This window comes from Delphinus delphis, chromosome 3 (assembly GCF_949987515.2).
Source record: "Delphinus delphis chromosome 3, mDelDel1.2, whole genome shotgun sequence".
In the NCBI taxonomy this organism is placed as follows: domain Eukaryota; kingdom Metazoa; phylum Chordata; class Mammalia; order Artiodactyla; family Delphinidae; genus Delphinus; species Delphinus delphis.
In genome coordinates, this window is record NC_082685.1 from 120,141,092 (window position 1) to 120,161,501 (window position 20,410).

Below are 20,410 nucleotides of genomic sequence, written 5' to 3' on the forward strand. Positions count from 1 at the left end.
AATTTACTTTTGTAATTAATGGACCAGGATCCATACAGATTGAGTCAGCCCCAGATATTAACTGAGCACAAATTTTCCAATTAATTGGAAAAAAAAAATTACTTGAACTAATCCTGCTGGAATATATTGAAAACCTATTGGGTACCAGCTGTGCTAGGCACAGTGTAGTGGCCACAAGTACAGACTGTGGAGCCACAACACCTGGGTTCAAATCTTGGCTCTGCTGTTTCCGAGCATCGTGATCTTGTGCAATTTACTCAACCTGTCTGTGCCTCAGTGTTCTCATCTGTAAAATGGGTATAAGAGTGCCTCCCTCCTAAGTGCACAGAGATGTTGTAAGGATTAAATAAGTCAATAAATGTAATTCCCTAAAAGCTGTGCCTGCCACATAGTAAAGTCTTCGTGTCGGCTGTCATTAGGGATGAATAGATGAAAAGGTCACAGACCTTCCTCTCAAAGACCTAAGAGTTTAGTGAAACTTATAAAGGCTAATTGGGTGGCAAAATTTTCAAAATATAAATTAAGCCTTCACATAGTCTTTGTTTCAAAGAAAACAGTAGAAAACTGCTAAAGGAAAACAAACCTTGGAATAAAACAAAGTTAAACAATAGGAAGGCGGCTGGTCTTTAAGTTACAAAAACTATCAGGCACAAACTTATGATGTCAAAACCACTTTGACATAAGTTTAGCAACAAGGTCTATTCCAAGGGAAGATCATATGTGATTATTTACAGTTGCCTAAAACTAGTGGAAACCATGTTTCTTAATGATCAGAAATGATGCTTTCTTCTCTCTGCTCTAATACCTGATACTAGCACAGTGCCTGACGCAAAGCAGAAACTCAGTTGATAAGGGTTTCAAATTGATGTTCACAAGACCAAGTTACCCATAAACTGCAAATACCCTAAATTCAATTTGTTATGCACCAATACTAATAGTCACCATTACTGGGCTAACTGCTTTGTATGTGTTACTTCATTAAATCCTCAGCTAAGCTATGTAGAAGACCAACTAAGATTGTTTTCTTCATATTCCAAAATCACTTTCAAGCTACTGTTTTTTAAAACAGGCTGATGTTCAAGAGATTTTTTTAAAAAGCTCTCCTAAGGACTATTAAACATTTTTGAAAATTATCTGACCAAAAATTAATTAACTAAAATAATTTTATATCAAGCTAAATTGCAAAAGGTTAGCTAGAATTGCTAGAGCTGTTGAGATTTTGAAATGGGAATCAAGTTCAGCTTTTTTTTTTTTTTTTTTTAAAGGTAAAGGCCAAATTTCATATTTCTGGTCATATATCTGCATCAAGAGCTATACCTTTGCATTATTTTAAAGTTTTAAGTAAACTGATTTAGCAAAAATTGGAGCAACCATTACTCCCCCCCACCTATTGGTCAAAAATAGTTTAACCTAAGTAAGTAAATTCCCTAAGTGAAATTAGTAAGTAAGGGGTGAGCCTTTTAACCATTAAGATTTAATCTCCCCTGCTAAAAAACTAAGGGTTAGACTAAATCTTTAGGATCTCCTACTTAAAAATGCAAATATTCTGCATTTATAGAAATGAAAGCAAAGAAAAATGTCCTAACAAGCATTAAAAGAACATCAGTAAAACTCAAGTGTGAACATTTGCCCTAATTTTAATGAAGTGCAGCAATTTTTTGATGAATTTTTTCCCCTTGGCTTCAGGGGGAAAGTCAGCTTCACCCTACACCTCAGCAGTGTGCCACAGTGGGTCACATGTTCTAGACTCTGTGCTGATCATGGTACAGAAGCATTTCTGCTCCCAGAAATTTCATCTCCAAAAAGTCAAAATCCGTAATTCTCCAAAAAAATGAAGAACTCAACTTGTTTTCCAGGTCATTTATGAACTGGCAGACAAGAGAAAACTTTATTGTTAAAAAACAATAAAGTTTCTTTAAAATATTTAGAGGAAAAAGCTCTTAGAATGAAAAAATAGAAATCTAACCTTTAGTGATTTACAATTAAGTTTAATAACATGAAAATTTATATGGGAAATCTTTTTTTAAAAAACATGCTTTAAGTTATTTTAATTTGGCTATCTTTCAAGCCAATAAAAGTTATCTGTAGATTTTCTAGATTTTAATTTTTTAATTAATTAAATTTTAACAACACAATTTAAAAATGGGTGAAAAATTTAAACAAGCACTTCACAAAAGGAGAAATATGAATGTCCAATGAGCACATGAAAAGATGTTTGACATCATTGAGTCATCAAGAAAATACAAATTAAAAACAGAAAGTGATACGACTACTAACCCATTTAAATGGCTAGAATTAAAAAAAACTGGCAATACCACAGATGGCCAAGGATGCAGAGCAATTAGTTCATTCACCTGTTGCTGGTGGGAATGTAAAATGGTACCACTTTGGAAACAGTTTGGCGGTTTCTTATGAGGTTCAACATACACTACGGATACACCTAACAACACAGATGCATCTTAAAAACAAACTGAGCGAAAGAAGCCAGACACAAAAAAAGCGTGCAATGTATGATTCGATTAGTATAAAATTCTTAAGATAAATCTAATCTATAGTGACGAACAGCAGCTCTGGGGTTGCCTGGGCCCAAAGAAGGGGCAAGGGAACATGTTATATCTTGACTTTGGTGGTAATTACACTGGGGTGTAAATTCGCTAAAACCCATCCACAGGTACACTTAGAATGGATACGTTTTATTTTATGTAAATTGTACTTCAGTAAAGTTTACTAATATAATCCTCAATTTAATGGCTCTCTGAATTGGATTAGGTTGTACCAAATGGTCTGTGGAGGGGCAGGTACATTCTAAGGGGCTGATTTTCACACAGGGAACTCCACTGTCATTGGGGACACACTACAGTTGTCCCCACCTATCCACGGGGATTGGTTTCAGGACTCTCACAGATGTTCAAGTCCCTTATATAAAATGGCACCGTATTTGTTTATCAACTATGCATGTACTCCCGGATACTTTAAGTCATCTTTAGATTACTCATAATACAACATAAATGCTGTGTAGATAGCTGCCAGCAGAGGGCAAATTCAAGTTTTGCTTTAGGGAACTTTCTGGAATTTTTTTTTTTTTTTTTAATATTTTCCATCTGTAGCTGGTTGAATCTGTGGATGTGGAACCCATGGATACAGAGGGCCAACTGTACTGTATAAATGTAACCCCCTCTCTTAAACAAGTCACCCATGCGACTCACCAGTCAGAGCACCCCCCAGGCTTCCCCGCCGCAGCTGTCTTCCATCCTCACTCAGCTGTCTTTTAAACTTCAGCGACTTTCCAGGGCCGGAAGCCACGTCTGGGTTGCTGCATTTCCGAAATGGCATGGGCGGAGGGGATAGTATGTGGTCAAGCTGCAGAGAGAAGGACAGCGACATCACTTCCTGGGGACGCTCTCAACCAGAAGGAAAGACACCACACCCCTCCCCACCAGGCATACTTTCTTCCCTCTTTTCCTTCTCTAAATCCCTCTCTCCTAACACTGTTTTGAATTTGGCTGGTATAGAGACTTCAGGGTTCCACTGTTGGGCCTTCCATCTGAAAGAGTATCTGGCTTGCTGCAAAACCTCCACTGCTGTGTTTTTCAAGCGAATTAGTGGGTCATGGCGTATCAGTGGATCATGAAATCAAGTTTAGTAGATGGTGACCAGCAGAACAGAAATTATCAGAGTCCAATGAAGGAAGGAAAAGAATCATTTCATGAAATGGTTAAGTTACACATGTATGTGTGTGTATCCAGAGTCATTATGTAAAATATGTCTTTCTGTGGGCCATGATCCTCCTAAAAAAAATGAAGAATATCGCTCTATAGATTCTACAGGGAATCCATAGATCACTTTAGTTGTTCACAAAAGAAAATTCACAAGCTTTCGGTGCTCACAAATATACGTAGGGAAGGGAACTTTCTAGGCACCACAGCCCTTAATGGAAATTAATATGTCCTGATACCACTTAATAGCTTTTTAAAGGAAAACCTGTCACAAGAGTCATAGAAACCAAAGTCACTTCAAAAGACAGCTTTCTACAAAAGAATCCCTTGTGTCACAACACTTATTTCAAGATCTGTCCTGCTTTCAGAAGAAAACCTCTCATACCTGAATAGGGCCCTATGTTTTAAAATGTTCTCCGTCAGGTAGGTGTATATGCATGTATATGTGTCTAGATAGTTATTAAAGACAAAAATATTAATGTGCACATGCATATACCCAGATAGTTATTAAGAATAAAAATGAAGTACAAAAAATATTCATGGATATTCCAACTGCCACAGAAGAGAGCCAGCTTCATAGAAATTTAAAAACAAACAAGAGTTGGTTAACACTGCTCAAAGCCAGGCATTTTTAGGGATGCTTCACTGAGATTTGTTTTGTCTTCCTGGGTAGGAAGAAGGTCATCTGCTTATACCTGTCAGAATTTTTTCAGATTAAGACTCTCATGGGTGCATTTACAGGAAAAGGAAATTCATGGATGAAGTCATCTATGTGTCTGTCTATGCCATGCAGCATATTCAAAACCATGGCACAAAAAAAAAATCTGACCTTGCCTATGAGTAACTCCTCTCAAGCCAGTTGAAATGGAATAGACTACGCTCACTCAGCTGTTACATGATGTCAACTCTCCCCCAAGCTCAGCTGTATTCATTAGTAACACAGAACAGCTGGATTTCAAGCACTTGTCAATCAGTACCATCTGAAATTCATTGCCAGTCAGTATTTTACTGTATTTCATTGCCACTTAGTAGTTTAGTGAGAGGTCCTCAACAAACTAGAGGCGCATCCACTCCAGGATCTGCCCTGATCAGCAGGGAAAAGGAATTGCAGATTGTACTTTTGGAAGTATTTGTTAGGGCTGCTGTTCATTACATCAGTGTCCTACTTAGAACGGCCTCCAAGAGCGAATTTCTGTCTAGTGTTAGACACTTTGCCCTTAAACCTTACAGACAATGAAATGTAGCAAGGGCACCTTGGACAGTAACACATCAGCTACTAGAAAACGCAGAACCCAGCCAGGGGTCCAAATGCAGTCAGTCCATTACACAATGCAGAGGTTAATTTTGCCTCCTTCTTAGCTCTATTTTATGCCCTTACCCCCGTTTTTTTTTTTTTTTCTTTTTTTTCTGCCAATATTTTGGGGAAATTTTAAGGAAATGTGAAACAACAGAAAAGTTGTAAGATTAGTATAATAAAAACCATGTTCCCTTGACCAGTGGTGAATTGTTAACTTCCGCCCATGACTTTTACTCCTTCTCCCTCTCTCTCTCCCTCCCTCTCCCCCCCCCCCACTTTCTCTTTGCCCTACCACCCCTATAGTGAGAGTTAGTTGCAGACATTGTGGATTTTTACCCCTCAATACTTTGGCCTGCCTCTTCAAATAACAAGGGCACTGTCTTAAATTCTCCTGCCCTGTATTAAATGTATTCTTCTAAGATGTCTCAAATCTTCTGTTATCAGGGAAGTATAAATACTAGGGAAAAAATAAAATATGTGGACTTAATATTAAAAATTTGCTTTTACAGCGAAAGAAAAACATGCAGCCACAAGGTGGCAATGTGTCATAGACATTCAACAAAATGCCCCATAATCGCTGCTACTCACATAAGTGCACCAAGAACCCCTCAGAATAACCAAGTGAGTTAGGGTCCATTTCAGTTAGTCATTTTCTCTTAATTACTAGTGGCAGCTGCATTAAATACAAATATTTATTGTTTAAGGTTCACCAACTTCTGCTACTTATTTTTCACCCGAAGTTAAATTTTTCAGCTTGTGGAATTATAATTAATTTCTCTGGGGAAGTTTGTTGTATTGCTAATTAACAGAGGGTGAAAAAAGTAAGCAGAGGAAAGAAGATAATTCCTAAGGAGGAATTATGTGATTTCCTTACATATTTCCAACAAAGCCATAAAAGACCTGAAACAAGTGTAGAAGAAAGAGAAGGAAGTCAAGGAGAAAGTGTAGGCAAATAAAAAAGAAAATCCATGTCCTCACATATAGAGTCATCAGCTATTAGTCCATAAGCCAGAGTTTTTTAATCAGAATCACAACCCCAAGAGAGGAGTATTATTTTAAATCTGGCAAAATCGAGGCAGTGAACTGTGAGGGCTGCAAATGTTCCCAACACAATATAAGCAGAAAAACCCATAAGCACTGCGCCATGTTCCAGGATCCCATTTTCTTCCTCACATCAAAATCACACTCTCAACAGCGCTCTCTCTAAATATATCATTTTTCCAAATTTGCTGTGTTGTCAGTCGCTCTACTTTTCTTTCTACAGTTAGTCAGAGCTTCTCAAAATGGTCCACTACAGCCTTGCAATTTATTTTTCATTTTTTGTCCTGATTCAAACACTCATGATCCCTTTAAAACATTTCATCAGACCCTGGAGCTTAAGGCAGACAGTCAACATATCACTTTGGACACTGCCCTCTGAATGATTTCAGTTTAATGTTTTCCAAGCTTTCCAAACTTCCAAAGTCTCCACACTACAAGGAATTCAACTAAAGACAGAGGTTGTCTTTACAACTTTCACTCATGTTCAAGGACATCTAAGCCTGCATTTGTCCTACTTGCTCTGAATACTTCTAATTTCCCTCACCAAGCAGTCAGTGAACTCCTGGAGAGCCAGACCCTACTCCCTTGTCACATACTCACCTAGCACACCGCTAGCCACAAAGTATCCTGGACTGAAACACATTCTCTGTACTTCATTCACTGATGGCAAGCATTGATTTGTGGTAGACTAGCTTTCCTCAAAACTACCTACCTTTAGTTTTCTTAACTGCTTTTAGTTCCAATGGCCACAAAACAGTTAAGGTGCATTTGCATATTACTGAATTTGGAAGTCAGACAGACAGGGACCAAACTTAACTCTTACAGGTAAGCAACCTCTCTTGCTAGCAGTTTTTTTTTTTTTAATTGAAGTATAGTTAATTTACAATGTTTCAGGTATAACAAAGTGATTCAGTTAAACACACACACATACATATATACACACACGTATATGTATATATACACACAATCTTTATCAGATTCTGTCCCATTACATTATTGCAAGATATTGAATATAGTTCCCTGTGCTATACAGTATGTCCTTGTTGTTTACCTATTTTATATATAGTAGGATGTATTTGTTAATCCCAAATTCCTAATTTATCCCTCCTACCTCCTTTCCCCTTTGGTAAGTTTGTTTTCTATGTCAGTGAGTCTGTTTCTGTTTTGTAAGTAACTTCATTTGTATCATTTTTTAGATTCCATATATAATTGATATCATATGATAACTGCCTTTATCTGACTGACTTACTTCACTTAGTATGATAATCTCTAGGTCCATCCATGGCATTATTTCATTCTTTTTTATGGCTGAGTAACACTATTCCATTGTATACATGTACCACATCTTCTTTATCCATTCATCCGTCAATGGACACTTAGGTTGCTTCCACGTCTCGGCTATTGTAAATAGTGCTGCTGTGGACACTGGGGTGCGTGTATCTTTTCAAATTAGAGTTTTTGTCTTTTCCGTATATATGCCCAGGAGTGGGACTGCTGGATCATGATAACTCTATTTCTGTTTTTTAAGGAACCTCCATACTGTTCTCTATAGTGGCTACACTGACTTACATTCCCACCAACAGTGTAGGAGGGTTCCCTTTCCTCCACTCCCCCTACAGCATTTATTATTTATAGACCTTTTGATGATGGCCATTCTGACTGGTATGAGATGATACCTCATTGTAGTTTTGATTTGCATTTCAGTAATAATTTTGCTAGCAGTTTATCACAGGAAACATGTAAGCGTCCTAGAGAACAAACGGTGTACACAACTACTGTAAGTCTGATCCAGACTTGGGGAAAAGTTTCCAAAATTACCAGTCCTACAGAAATGCTCATCACCAGAAATCTATATCTATCTTCTATATTGATCATCGCCAACCATTGTTTGCTGTTTTACAACTATCAGGATGAGTAAAACAGAAGAGTCCACAATTACACTGTGGCTTCTGCCATCAGTGAATATGAATTAAAGCCAAATCATTTACAAGATTGGGTCTTATTCTGTTTAGTGTCTCTGCCATCACCACCACAACCACTACCACTGTCTCCAAACATGGACCATGTGTTTCTTCTATGGCTATATCCCACAGTTTCATCCATCTCTTTCTAAAAAGGCATATTATACCTTTCGATGAACACTGAACTTGCAGCCTTCTTAACTGACAGCTTTCTCCAGCCTCGTCTCCAGACAATTTCCTGCCCAAGCACACAAGTTCTCTCATTTACATGTTCACGTAACCATTGTTATTTGGAAACTAAAGAGATTTTTCCAACTTCAGTAAATGGCAACTCCTTCTGTCTAGCTTCTCAAGTCACAAACCTTACACTTATTCTAAACTTCTCTTTCTTATTCTATAGCTGATCAGCAAATCCCCTAACTCAACCTCTAAAATATATCCAGAACCCAATCACTTCACCACTTTTACTGCTACCACTCCGGTCTCTGCCTTCCAGATCTCTCTTGAAATAGCCTCCCCAAGAGATCTCTTTGCTTCCATCCTACTTCTCAGCACAGCAGTCAGTGACCCTTCTAAAACATAAGCCAGAGGCTTACGATCCTCTGCTTGGAGTCCTCCCATGACTTCCTCTGCTTGGAGTCCTCCCATGACCTCCCCTTCACCCAGAACAAAATCCAAAGTCTTGACAATGCCCTACAAGGTCCTACCACCTCTACCCCCATTCCTCTGAACCCAGCTCCTACTACTCCACTCACTCCACTTCTGTCTGTTGCCTGACCTCAAAAGCCCCAGGCATCTCCCCACCACCCAGAACCTTAACACTGATTACTTCCTCTACCTGGGATACACTCCAGATATTAGCTACCATGTTTCCACCATCCTAAAGGTCTCTATTAAAAGGTTACTCTTTCGGGGGCGGGGGGGGGCTTTCTCTAATGGCCCTACGTAAAAGTGTTACTGAACACAAGTTTGTGTGCCCCATGTACAGTGAAGTCAAAGAAACGGAAACATTGGCATTTGGAGCAGAGAAAGGTTTACTGCACGGCCAAGCAAGGAAAATGGGTGGCTCATGCTCAAAAAACCCAAACTCCCTGAAGGGTTTCAGCAAAGCATTTTTAAAGGCAAGGTGAGGGAGGGGTATCCCAGGGTTTGTCATCAGCCCATGCACAATTCTCTGATTGGTTGATGGTAATCAACCCTTAGGTGCCAGAAGGTCTGGGGGCCTAGGAGCTCATGATCATCAAGCAGTTAATTTCTTCCATTTGGTGGTGGTTTTAGCATCTGAAAAACTCAGGAAATATACATCAGATACTACCATCTAGGTACTTCAGAGAGGAGCTAACGCAGAGGATATGGGGGACAATTCTGTCTTGGGAAGGTCCCATAGGGTCCTGCTTGGTTACAAAGGGTAGGCCCGTCACTTTTTTCCCTTTTCAATTTTTCTCCTTAGCATCTATCACTACAAACATGTTAGACCTTTTATATTTGTTTATTGTCCTTCTTCTCCCACTAGAATGTAAGTTACATGAAATTACATACTACTCTGTTTCGTCCACCATTTGTCCACTGCTCTACTTAAAAGGCACCTTATAAATATTTGTTGAGAGAACAAATTGCAAATCTCTGGTATTTAGATTAAACAAAAAATAAAAAAACATACGCAACAAAGGTTTCTGATTACTGGAAAAAAACAAGATCAACTTATAATATTAAATGTTACTCAAGGTAAAAATGCTAAAGGGAGTCTAGCATTTTGACAAAGTTGAACACTTCATATATGAAAAAGGCCCTTAGGTTAGAGCAAATGGCATCTTTTCAAAGAATCTTTTCTATATACAAACTAATATGCTAATTTTCGAACACTGCTACCTCTGAAGGTGATTCCTAAATAATGAATTTTTCGACCTTTTAAATCTATCCTAAGTAGCATAATCACTGTGTCTACCAGCTCCTCCTTTCAGTAATTCCTTATTCATTCCCAAGATGTGGCACCTGCATTTTAAAGACCCATCCGGAATGCATGTGCCCTAAGGCCAAAGTTCATTAGTTCAGAGGGATCACCTCATACATAATAGGGTCTGACAGTAAAGTCTTTTTTATGCTAAGAAAGAGAGAGAAAGAGATTGACTAGTAACTTAGGGTTATGAAGACACTGTTCACTTATTCTGTTTCTTGATTTTAAATATTCTAAGAAACCAAAGATATGAAAATAAATGAAGAATTGTAACACTGCATAGACTATGCTTGTAATCTTAATGAATTGCTCTATTGCCTCCATCCAGAAAGGAATCAAATTGGCAACCTGAAATGAGTTTATTGCAAAATTGGATTACATTTACATTTAAACCAAGTCCTATAAACAACATTTTGAAATTTGATAGGGTTCTATAGTTAAGACAGTCATTATTGTTTTCATACTAATTCCTCAGTGGCCAGGAATGCCAACACTTCCTATCTAATTAGGACATTTAACTCTTTCTATGCCTGTTTCCTCATCTGCAAAATGTCAGTAAGAATACTACCTATCTCTTGAGGTGGCTGTGAAGTTTAAAAGAATTCACATATGCGCTTAAAACAATACATAGAATACAGTATGTGTGCAATAAATATTAGCTGTGGTGGCTATTAACATCCCCATGTAGAAGTTACTTCATTCGGAAACATCTCTGTATGTGTACTTCATCATAAATGGTTTGCAAGGAAATTAAACTGATTATAGTTTTACTGAGCTGTCTTTTTTTTTTTTTCTTTATGGCTCAAATGAGAACTTGGTTTGAATGAACTGCTTTAAAATTATTTCAGGCCAAGACAAGAAATAACTAAAACATAAAAATAAATAAATAAATAAAATTATTTCAGGTTGTCATTCTTGTGCTGTGCTCTAGAGCACAGACTCCTGGGTCTTGATCATGGGGTTCTCAGCATGCATGAGGTGAGGGGCCTACTCCCAATGTGAATTCTCAGGCACAGAATCCCACTGTCATGCTACTTAACTCCTCTCTCGGAAGTATGGGCCGCAGCGGTGGTGAGGACGCAGAGGGAGGATGGATGAAAAGGGCCTGACACAGGGCTTGGCACATACAAGCACTAAGTAATAATGTTGATGGTAACTGTCATCACAGCTCAAGTCTCCCCTTGCCTTAGCCTGTTGACTCAAAGAATAGAGAGAAAATATTTAACATTCTCACCACTGCCTGAAGAATATACAATCTCCCTTCCCCCAGCATCCTAAGATCTTACTATAGATCGAATCAGACATCGAGAGAGCTACAATCTTGGACCATATTTTACTGGGGCCCATTGAACTGAATTTGCTGACATTCATATTGGACTATGCCACCCAGAATGCATGTTTCCATTTAATGATATTGTAAGAAGTAGCCCTCTATAAGTCCTGCCACTCTTCCATAAACATAAGGGCCTATATTGAACAGTATCCTCCTTGTCAAGACTCATCTCTATACAAATATTAAGCAGCTGGGAACCAGGTATTCTGGGCACAACAGTGGACAGAACAGACAAAAATCCTTGTCCACTAGGAGGTTCATTCCAGCTGGAGAGACAGAAACCTGGAGAAAATGCTGTCAGTTCTCTGCACTAGAAACAGCTCTGCTTCTGCTGGGTTATGGTCTTCTTTTATCCTGGGAAGCCCATGAACCATATAACTAATCATGTTCCTCTAATTCAGCCACTTGAAATCATAGGACAAAGCTTGCAGTCCATCACCAGCAAGTGTGGCCTGTCCAGTCTCCATCAAGACTTCATGGATCTGGTTGTAACCTGCAGTAACCTCACTGGATTTCACCTTACCCTCTGCTAGACTGAATGTTTGTGTCCCCACCGCAAATTTATATGTTGATCCTTAACCCCCCAAAATGATGGTATTTGGAGGTAAGACCTCTGGGAGGTGATTAGGTCATGACGGCAGAGTCGTCATGAATGGGAAATCCCATAGAGCTCCTTTGCCCCTTCCACCACGTGAGAACATAGCTAGAAAAAAATCTGGCTATGAACCAGGAAACAGGCTCTCACCAGACACTGTATCTGCCAACGGCTTGATCTTGGACTTCCCAGCCTCCAGAACTATGAGAGATAAACTGTGCTTATAAGGCACCCCCTCTACGGTATATTGTTACAGTGGTCTCAAGTAGTGGTAATCTTGTTGCCTGGGGGACGTTTGGCAATGTCTGGAACCATTTTTGGTTTGTCCAACATAAAGGGGGCAGGGCATGTGCTGGGATCTAGTGGCTAGAGACCAAGAGTGAGTGCTACTAAATATTCTGCAAAGCCCAGGACAGCCCCCAGCAGCAAAGAATTATCCAGCATACAACATCCATAATGTCACTGTTACGAAACTCTGCTCTATACTTGCTTTTCTTTTGTCTAACTGCACCTATTTTTAAGTTATTCATCTTGCTGAGTTATGTGTTACTGTAGGTCATCTTAAAACCTTTTGAGAACAAGAAGTGGGGGGCAAACGGAGAGCATAGATAGAATCTAAGCAAGAATTGTTCATGTCAACAAGATTTGTTAAGCAAACCATTTCCTGAGCCACATTAATTTACCCAACCTATTTAGCTGTTTATTGCATTTCACTGTCTCAATGAACATCCATGTTTTGAAAACTACATCAATAGAACATATTTAAACCAAGAGATGTACTAGATACCAATATCATTTTCCATCTTCAGTTTTGTAATTAATTCTTTGAATCACAAACTTCAATTAGCAATACACAAAGTGTTTCAGAAACATCCTAACATACATTAGTAGATCAAACTACAGTGGCATTCACCTAAACAGACCTGCACCACTAGTTTCATCTCTTAAGAGAATTGATTTTCTTTCTTCCTTCCTGAGAGAAATATGTAAATTAGCACTTCGATACCACAATCTCGCTTTTGTCTGTCAACTCAGCTTCAAGAAAGTTAATTCCTTTGCTTATGAACATGCCCCCGCCAACACACACACTGCCAGCTGTATCATCACAGTCCCAACAACAAAGCGCCGCACAGCAGGCGTTTAATTGTGATGTGTACATTAAGCATTAAATTCAATTGTCTGCAGATGAAAAAACAGAGCTAATGTTATATTACAGTATTTCAAAACATAGCACTTCTTAATTTAGAAACAATGACACTGGGGAAGCACAGGGAATATACTGATCTGACTTTGCATACATATCACCTATTTTCCTGTCACTTTAATATTCTAGATGTGTCTCTGACCTTTAGTTAGGGATCTGATCTCTGCCTGAAGTCGTTTACTTATCCAAAGACATTAAATTCCCCCGGCACCATCATGTCCCCATCAGCAACATAACTAAAGTTTCTGACCGCGGTTAACACAGCAGGCAGAGAATATACTCCTTACCAGTCACTGTCCCTGCACTTAAAGTCAGAGGGGAAAATCTCCACGATGCCACAAAACTTGACATTCTGTGCCAGCTTCCCCCTCTGGTGGGGAGAGTGGACCCCCAGGCAGGTAGCAGTAGTAGTCCCATTTTACCAATGGGCAAACACATTGGGAAACATTAACCCCTCCAAAGTTATCAGCTCCACAGGAGGTACAAAAGGAATCAAGCCCAAGGTTCCTAACTCCAAAGCCCATGGTCCTTCCACTGTTCCAAACCGTGAGAGGGGCTCACAGCAGCAAAGCACATGAAGCCCTGGAAAGTTGATTTTAATTCCCTCTTTCATCCTCGGTCCTAGAAGGCTCCCCAGAGAAGGCTGGGTCTTACACTCTGGTGTCAACCAATCTGAATGATCTAGTTCAATCCTAACTGGCAGTCTACAGAAGCGGTTTCTAGGACTTCTTAGCAGAAATCCTCAAGTCAGAATTACAGAATCACAAAATCCAATCACCTGTAGTCTAATTTCCTGCTTTTCAGAAGACAGAGGCCCAGCCAAGTCAATCGCCCAGGTTTGCAAAGATAACCGCCTAGGTTTCTGGTGCGAGAATCCTGACCAGAACCCAGATTTCCAGACCTACAATCTGTTACCTTGCTCCCCTTACCTACTCCTGCAGTCCTGCTGGTGTCCACCACTCTATTATAATTGACTTGTAGGATTTTCTATGGGTTTTGTTTATAAATGCTTTATCAACCAAGACTTGTTTTAACAACTAGACATCGTGCTAAGGGCTGAAGACAAAAAACAGAATGCACATAGTCATCTTCCTTAGGACACTTCTACCAGAGTGCAGGAGACAGACACAAAAGCACAACCATGAAACAACATGGCAAATGTAACAAAGGAGTTAGGTATGAGGGATTGTAGCGGCTTTGAGCAGAGCTGTGGTCCAGCACCTAGTTAATTTCCGGTCCTTACTGTACTGGCTAAGCCATGCGTGTCACTTAATGCCTGAAACGCAGAAAGGAGTTAACTATCATTCACTCACACAGACTATGGTCTTCTCGGGGACCCTGAAGCCAGTGCCTGAAGGAACAGAGTGGTGTGTAAACACTTGGTAATTTTCCTTCTAGCTTGGGCTTTTCAAGCTTTTCTTTAATGGGGTACAGAAAAAAATTATTTTCTAAACAAGTTGGTCTAAGTAGGACGTATGAAGAGAATCCTCTTTGTTAAGAAGCTGCTGTGCTAAGTACCGTAGAGGGGAAATACCTGAGTCCACAGGGTCTGAGGCTGAGAAGAACTATTTTGTGTTACGGCAGGAGGAACAATTTGCTGTTGCTCCAGAGAAGGAAAGAGAAGGAACATGAAAAATGCGAAATAAGCACCGAAAGACAAGTGTTTTTTTCAACTAAATGAAAACCAACCATGGAGAATAATTGGCAGCTAAACCTTCTCTGAGAGGAGGTGTAGGAGGAAGAGCAGAGTTTCTCCCACCATCGGTGCCACGCAGTCTGACCCTAAACATCCGTCCTTCTTCAGGCACCAACCGCCCCACCATGGCGGGTGTCTAAGAGCAGTGGGAGCATCACATCCCATTTCCTGAGGGGACCAGAAAACAGGGGAGATGGGGAGGCAGGGCTGTGAAACAAGCCTACAGCTGGGACAGCACTCAGCCACTTACAGGGGGCGAATGATAACTTCACCTATAAAATAAGGAAAATTACTTCCTCCTCCAGGACTCTTGTGGATTAAGTTAAGTGATCAGTAGCAAGTTCCTAGGAAGAGAAAACGCTCAAACGTTTCTTCTCTTCCCCTTTCCATTTCCTCTCTTCGCCCGCTTCATTTTGCCAGAACCATAAAAGAAAAATAATCAAGCACTAGAACTTCTGATCAGTAACATCTGTTGACCTTAAAAATAAACTCTCGGGCTTCCCTGGTGGCGCAGTGGTTGAGAGTCCGCCTGCGGATGCAGGGGACACGGGTTCGTGCCCCGGTCCGGGAAGGTCCCACATGACGCGGAGCGGCTGGGCCCATGAGCCATGGCCGCTAAGCCTGCGCATCCGGAGCCTGTGCTCCGCAATGGGATAGGCCACAACAGGGAGAGGCCGCGTACCACAAAAAAAAAAAAAAAAAAAAAAAAAAAACCTCTCCACAAGTGTCTGGGAGAAACTTCAAAATATGCTCTTCTTGTAAAATAACGTGTAAGCTCTTTAACTGGACAAACATATAAATTAATATTCATTTCATGATTTTACATTAAGAGGAAGAAAGGTTTGTTTGAAGAAGTCTGCCATGGGTAGCGGTAGCAAACCGAACCCTGACCCAAGAGACAAAATAAACTCTCTTCAGAAAAACATTCCTAAGAAGCATGAGTCACATGCTCTCAGCAGCTCAGGGGCCTCACCTGGTTAAAATGGAAACATTTTAGAAGGACAGGAAAAACAGTCACTGAGAAATTGGCAAACAGAGAACTCAAGGGAGGGCTCTGGGGATGGGGGGTGGTGCAGGCCCATGCAAACTATTTTTATCAGCTTCATTTCTTCTTCAAGAGGGAAAAGATAACCAGAGAGTGTGCAGAGAATGGAGAAGAAAGAGAAAGAAAGGACTGAGGGAGAAAGGAGAGGGAGATGGGGAGAGGAGAAAGTGACCCAACAAGGCCTGTTCAAGGACGCTAATGCCCTGTCGGCTCCCATGCTCCGTGTCACCTCATGCTTCCATTCCAGATGTGTCCCGCTCTCACCACAGAGCCTAACAATCTTCTCTCTTAGCAAACATAACCCATAATAAATAAATAATTATATAACATTAAATGTATTAAATACTTAGAAATGAATATAGTCCACAAATCTAAATAAAGAAATCCCAAGACCTTCAGTCAGTAGCTCCCCCGGCTCAGCACCAAATCGCACTTACTCCTGGATCTCTACCTGAACAGGGTCCGCCCAGCTGTCTACCCTGTAACCCTGGGCTGAGTCTCTGCTTCTCAGTTACTACTCTCCCTGGCCTGGGCCCCCAGAACTCAAGGTCTGGGGGCTGCCTTGTGCCCAGGGTCTGGCACTGACTGACTCTTGCCTCTGAAACGCAGACTGCTGGGGACCAGATCCCAACACAGTGCCTGACCTCAATGCCTCCTGCCTGTCGGCCCAGTGAACAGTCTGCCCCACCTCTGCTGGGAGCCACAGCCAGGCTTCAGGGCTTGTTTTAGAGCTTTAGGTCATGGTGCTAACAGCCCAGCTCTCCTCTGTCTGGTCACACCATCCCAGGGCTTAATCCCAAGTCGTCATCCACCACGTGGACTCCCAGCCCCCAAGAGTAGGCCAGGTCTAACCTACCAGGCCCCCAGGGGAACATGAACTAGAGAAACGTAGGAAGGAGAAAATGACTCAGAAAGACATGTAAGAGGAGGAAGGGAGAGGGTAGGAAATGTAATGAGGGAGACAGAAGAAAAAGGAGAAAGAAGGAGCAATGAATAGCTTGATAGACTCTCAGAAAGGAATCCGTCAACTTCATAGTCTACTATTCACTCGGGTCATGAGTGCATGAGTAACTTGATCACTTTGATCTTCTGATTACTGATGTCCTTGAAAAGTCTGATTGGCTGACCAACCATTACTGGGAACTCACATATTTTTATCTATTCTCTACAAAAGGGTCTGGCTCCAAACAGGAGCTCTCTGTTCAGACCCCCCAACCCCACACTTGCTGGGAAGAAAACTCTTCTCCAGGTTCCAGGAGTGAAGGACAAATCAAGACATTCCCAACAACCAGCTGAAATCAGGCGAGGAAAAGATCTTGCCTTTGGGAACAGGTTCATAGCTCTGCTAAAAGAAGTATTCAACAGAAGCCACAGTGTAGTAAAAACAGACAGAAGATAATTCATGGTCAAGAATCCCTTGAGTTCTCAAATCAGCCCCCAAGGATTGGATAGAGTTGCGTAAATAAGACCAACACAGCAACAAGAAGAGTTGAAGAGGACTGAGAGTTCTTTCATCTTTTTTAATCATGTCTATAAACAAGAATTCTAAAACTACTATTAAAAATATACTTACTTTAGGGCTTCCCTGGTGGCGCAGTGGTTAAGAATCCACCTGCCAATGCAGGGGACACGGGTTCGAGCCCTGGTCCAGGAAGATCCCACATGCCATGCAGCAACTAAGCCCATGCGCCACAACTACTGAGCCTGCACTCTAGAGCCCGCGAGCCACAACTACTGAAGCCGCTCACCTACAGCCCGTGCTCCACAACAAGAGAAGCCACCACAATGAGACGCCTATGCACCGCAACAAAGAGTGGCCCCCGCTCACCGCAACTAGAGGAAGCCCGTGTGCAGCAACGAAGACCCAACACAGCCAAAAATAAGTAAACAAAAATCTTAAAAAATGAATAAAATCTATCTTTAAAGAAAATATATACTTACTTTAGCCAATAAGAAGAAACAATTTTGTTTCCCTACCACTAAAGATCAAAAACAAAACCGACCCAATAAACAAGGTAGAGAGCCCATCAGTCCCTACCTTCGGAAAGCATGAACACACTGACATCTGACCATGTCTGAAACAGACTTGAGCAGGTGGACCCAGAGAGCAATTCAGCAGTCAGCATCTGACCCAGCTCTGGCTCCCATGCCCCAGGTCTTTATTTTTCCACTCTTGCCTGAGACCTGCCTGTGGATCTAAAGGCTGGAATCAAGAGACGTGCTAAATTAGGGAAAGTTTCAAGTTTGAGCTTGAAATCAGCCAAGAACAGAACAGTGCACGCTGTGCATATAGTCTTCCTTTTAATAAATCTAGGGTTCTCGTATATAAAACTTAAAGGTAGATAGATTACTTTCCTTCTCCTTATATGGGGATTTTAAACAATGAATTCCTCGGCCATTTAAATGTTTATTCAAAGATTAACAAACACCAGTTCACAAAATGTGAAAGCATAGCTCTCTTCTACAAGGCCATGCCCATTGGACTGGTCTGGCTGGTGAAGTACACCATCCCCATCCATTTGTATCATCACAGCTACCAGAAGCCAGACTGCCTCACCACCAGGGCTATGGGTTTTCTTTGTCCTCCAGTTCCTGTAATGGTCATGGTCATCCCCTACTGCTGAGAGGCCCCATTGCCACCAAGCCCAAGCCCACCACAGCCACTGAATGTTCATTCCTGACGTTCACCACTCCTTGATGTTGCAGGGATCAGCTAACTGCAGCCCACACGACAAATACAAATTGACTGGACCACAGCCATACCCATTCGTTTACATACCATCCACGCTCTGCCCACATCAGCAGGGCTGATCAGTTGTCCCAGAGACCATATGGCTCATGAAGCCCAAAATACTTACTATCTGGCCCCCTTAACTGAACAAGTTTGCCAGTGCCCGATTTCTCCTATGAGCATCTACTATGAGCATCTACTGTGTGCCAGGTGCTGTCTGGGCAGTGTGGAGAGAGCAGTGAGCAAAGCCAAGCCCCTTTCTTCAGGTAGAATTAAGGGCTGTGAAGCAGCAGCAGGATATGCCACTCTATTGTATGGGTGGTTAGAGATCATCTCTCTGGCAGGTAGCCATTTGAGCAGAGACCTGGAGGGAGGGGTGCAGGGGGAAGAAGCTTCCAAGCCAAGGGAAGGGCAAGTGTGAGGACCCAGAAGTGACAGTGAGTTCAGCATGTGAGAAACAGCAAGTAAGGTGGCTGGCCAACACCCACTTTCCCTGGTCTCAATACACCCCTCTCTTCCTTGCTAGGCACAGCCCTCACTGCACACCAGGCACCATACTAAGTGCTTTAGGCAGGTTATCTCATTTAATCTTTAAAAGCACCCTCTGACATGGTATTATCATCATCCCATTTTACAGATAAGGAAACTGAGGTTTATTTCGGGAGTTTAAGTGACTTGCCCCAGGTATCAAAGCTGGTGACCGATAAAGACTGAGCCCCACGGCTAGCGATCAGACCCATCCTCTTCCTCTATGCCATCTTTGTGCAGGCAGCACCAGCCCCGTCACCCAGCTACAGACCAACAGCTTTATGTTACTGTTGTACCTGGTGCAAGGTGTGGGCCACCTGGACTGGCGAAAGAGGCTTCCCTGAGCCTGCTTCCTTTCCCACTCTCTGTTTTTGGACCAGATGCTCCCTGAACTCCTCTCCTTCCTCCTTCCTCCTTCCCTAACGTTACATAAGCCTCCTAAGACTACTTCCAAAACAAACTCACCAGGCTACGGAAGCCTCACTGATGCAGGGAAATGACTTGCAAAAGAAGAAAGGAGGAAGGGAACTAATATTTACAGAAGGCCTTCTGTGGGCCAGGCACCGATATAAACACTGTGGACTTTATTTCTGGGAGATTATGCTTAGTGAGAAGATCGAAGTAGAAAAACACAACATCTTCCATTTAGATTTCTGCATTCCACAGTGAGGAGCTGCTAGAGGCGGCTCCAGCACAGACACGCTGTGACTTTTGTACTTTGTACTGTATGTACTACTGTACCGTGTGCCTCAAGATCACTCATCGTCCAGTGTCCTGAGACAAGATGTGCTGCAACTTCCTATTCTCTCCTACCTCAGCCCATGTTCTCCGATGCCCTCACTCTGCCCCCCTCTCTCCTTTAAGAGCTTACATCAGCCTTTATGCTTTGCTCACAAGTGTTAAAATGGTGTCCTGGGCACAACTGATTGGTTCTAAAGCAACCATCTACCCATACACACACTTACCTCTTCCTAGAGGTGCAGGAGCCCACAGGCAGTTAGGACCCTTGGTGATTTACCACCACGATTTCCCAAGCCTTCCCAAGACAGGTATGTGGACCAATGCCCCAGTGTAGCCTTTAATTTGGAACAAGACTAAGAAACCTAAGAGTCATTCACAGCACAGTTCCAAAGCCACATGGACTAGGAGAGCGAGGAACACACCTCAATAAATGCTACCCATAAGAAATGGAATGGAAAAGTGTTCAGAATGGTGAAAAATAACCTTCCCTGCTCAGTGGAAAAAAAATTAGAACCACGCTTTGCCAATTCCTCTATTTTAGCGTAATACACAGGAAAACACAATCTTC

General features: G+C 41.6%; 1 protein-coding gene across 4 annotated transcripts in view; it reads right to left on the reverse strand.

Moving 5' to 3' along the window:
• MAST4 (microtubule associated serine/threonine kinase family member 4) overlaps positions 1–20,410 on the reverse strand; it is a 569,289-nt gene that overhangs the window by 393,687 nt on the left and 155,192 nt on the right. For all 4 annotated transcript variants that reach the window (XM_060009396.1, XM_060009392.1, XM_060009393.1 and 1 more), the window contains exon 2: positions 3,207–3,360. In XM_060009396.1, the coding sequence (XP_059865379.1) occupies positions 3,207–3,360 (154 nt within the window). The remainder of the gene's footprint in view (positions 1–3,206; positions 3,361–20,410) is intronic.